Source organism: Corvus brachyrhynchos, unplaced genomic scaffold, assembly GCF_000691975.1.
Source record: "Corvus brachyrhynchos isolate BGI_N302 unplaced genomic scaffold, ASM69197v1 scaffold264, whole genome shotgun sequence".
Classification (NCBI taxonomy): Eukaryota; Metazoa; Chordata; class Aves; order Passeriformes; family Corvidae; genus Corvus; species Corvus brachyrhynchos.
Genome location: NW_008237648.1, coordinates 208,470 through 210,762, shown reverse-complemented (window position 1 = coordinate 210,762; position 2,293 = coordinate 208,470). Strand labels below are relative to the sequence as shown.

The 2,293-nt window shown below is 37.2% G+C and overlaps 1 protein-coding gene across 1 annotated transcript in view; it reads right to left on the bottom strand.

Moving 5' to 3' along the window:
* The window catches only part of NEUROD6 (neuronal differentiation 6), a 3,681-nt gene extending 1,747 nt beyond the window's left edge, over positions 1-1,934 (bottom strand). Inside the window, exons 1-2 of the mRNA XM_017732037.1 lie at positions 1,737-1,934; positions 1-1,380 (exon numbers count right to left, since the gene is read on the bottom strand). Coding sequence (XP_017587526.1) covers positions 1-303 — 303 coding nt within the window. The 5' untranslated portion in view covers positions 304-1,380; positions 1,737-1,934. The remainder of the gene's footprint in view (positions 1,381-1,736) is intronic.
* Between the last annotated feature and the right edge of the window lie 359 nt (positions 1,935-2,293).

Genomic DNA, 2,293 nt, shown 5'->3' with positions numbered 1-2,293 from the left:
AGCATTGGCTTCTTGACGCCTGAATTTAATCCTTTCCATCCTTATCTTGCTCGTCTTTTTTTTCCTAAGACCCCTTCGCCTCGGCAAGCCATTCTCATCCTCCTCTTCTCTCTCTTCCTCCTCCTCTTCTTTTTCTGTGTCTTCTCCAGGAGATCTTTTAATATTCTTTCCTCGGAGGATGATCTGCTTTGAAAAGCTTTCTGGGTTCTTCATTTGCTTTTGGTCATCACTTTCTCTGGGAAACTTTCTACACATCTGGGATTCTGGCATTACAACAGACTCATCAAATGGTAGTGTTAACATGGTTCTATAATCTTAAGTTACCTGAAAGAATGCCAGCACAATGTTTAAATATTTCCATTTTCAAAGTTTCCCGACTCACACAGACAGCCTCATGCACCTTACTTGTGTCTGTGCGTAAGCTCTCTGTATATGAGTGTATGTGTGTGTGTGTGTGTGTACAAATGATCAATCTATATTTTTTGAATAAAATGGCAGTTGCAAATGCCCACTTTTTAAAAGATAATGGCTGTTGAGAATTCCAAAATCACTTGAAACATATGACCCTGAAACTAAAAAGCCACATTTCTCACAGATAAATGTAGAGTAAATCGATATTTTAAATGTACAATTAGCTCCCTGCTCATTTATTTTATTTTTAAACAAATCCTACAAACTCTCACCATCATGGAATTCAAAGAAATGCAAAACGTGATAAAGCAATACAGAAATTTCATTAATCCAAATTCCCCTGGGTGAAAAAATGAGGAGACCGAGTGCAGTTTTAAAATTGAAAAAGTGCCATATCGCTATTACCTGATGGTAAATATTTTTGACTTTTTGACTTATACTTCAAAATTGTGGGTTTTTTCCCCTCCACATTTCTTCCTTTATGTATCAAGATATTAAACTTTAGTAAGTTACAGTGGCTGAGAAGAAAAAAAAAATGGAATATACCCCCCCCAAATCACTCAGCTAGTAATATAATTCAAACCAAAACATTTTTCCTAATTATTTGTATTAAAATCACATAATACTTATTTCATTTTAAGACAAAAATCAGGACTATTTAACCCTAAGTGTATTCAGATTAGAGTTAGGAAATAAAATCTCCCTACCTTTTTTTTCCCTTTTTCAGGCAAAAATTCTAATTGATATTATCTCTTTAGTTAGAATCAATTTATTTGATTTTTTCTTGTTCTTTTCTCCTTTTTTTTTTCTTTCCCATCAATGGGGGGGAGGGGGGGAGGTGAAAAATTCCCTGCACGCTATAGCAGTGTTTATGTTCTGCGAGGCTCAGATGTCTTCCTCCAGCTCTTAGCTGACAGGAGCGGTCTGTAGATTCTGACTGTAATCCTGCACGTGTGCTCAGAATCCAGCCTGGAATGGAAAAATAATTTCCTTTTCCCAATCACTTTGCTTTTGTTTGCAGTTTGGGAGCAGCAAAAGCTTGTATCCCATGGACTTCAAAGAGACAAGCAAAGCAAATGCAGGGACTTTTAAACAGAACAAAATTAAACAAAAACCCCAGTCAAAGACTAACTCTATCAGTATTGTCTACACACTTGCAGTATTACATAAAAGCAATGAAAGTTTGTAATTGCATCAGAAGAATAAAATGTTAGGAGTTATTAGACAGTAAATAGCATACATAAAATACAAGACAATGTTACTGTATCTTTAAACACTTGCATGCACACCCAACACCAACTGAAATATATCTTTATTTGTATTACCTTAGCTTTTTATTTCATTCAACAATCAGTTTTTCATTTTTTGCCTTCCAAATCTTTTCAGTCTGAATGCCGCATCGTCTCCTGGAGTCTAGATCTGTGTATATCTGCTCTATCTCATTGATCTCTAAAAAGTGACATTGATGCCAACTGCCAGAGCTGGTACCCATGCCATCTGCTAGTGACGTCATGGGGCAGAGAAAACCACGTGAGCCTTTCTCCTGGGACCTTCATTCTGCACTGATCATCTGGCATCCCTCTAAGTGGGTACCAGCATTCATGTATCAACACAGAAGGTTAGACTGATAGAAAAAAAAAAGGAAAGAAAAAAATTCTGCACCAGCATTTCACATACAGTAGGTGCATTTCCACTGTAGTTGCTTCTTTTTAGCAGTCTAGCTGCATGGATAGACATGCCAGCATTTGGTGCTATCCCTGCCTACAGGTACAGATGCCCTGTGGTTGTTAATATGGTATTGTTTATATGAGAAATGCTGTCTTGTATTGATCCAAGTCCTTCCAGTGCACCTGGTACCCAGGGACAAAAAAGAAAAGGCAAG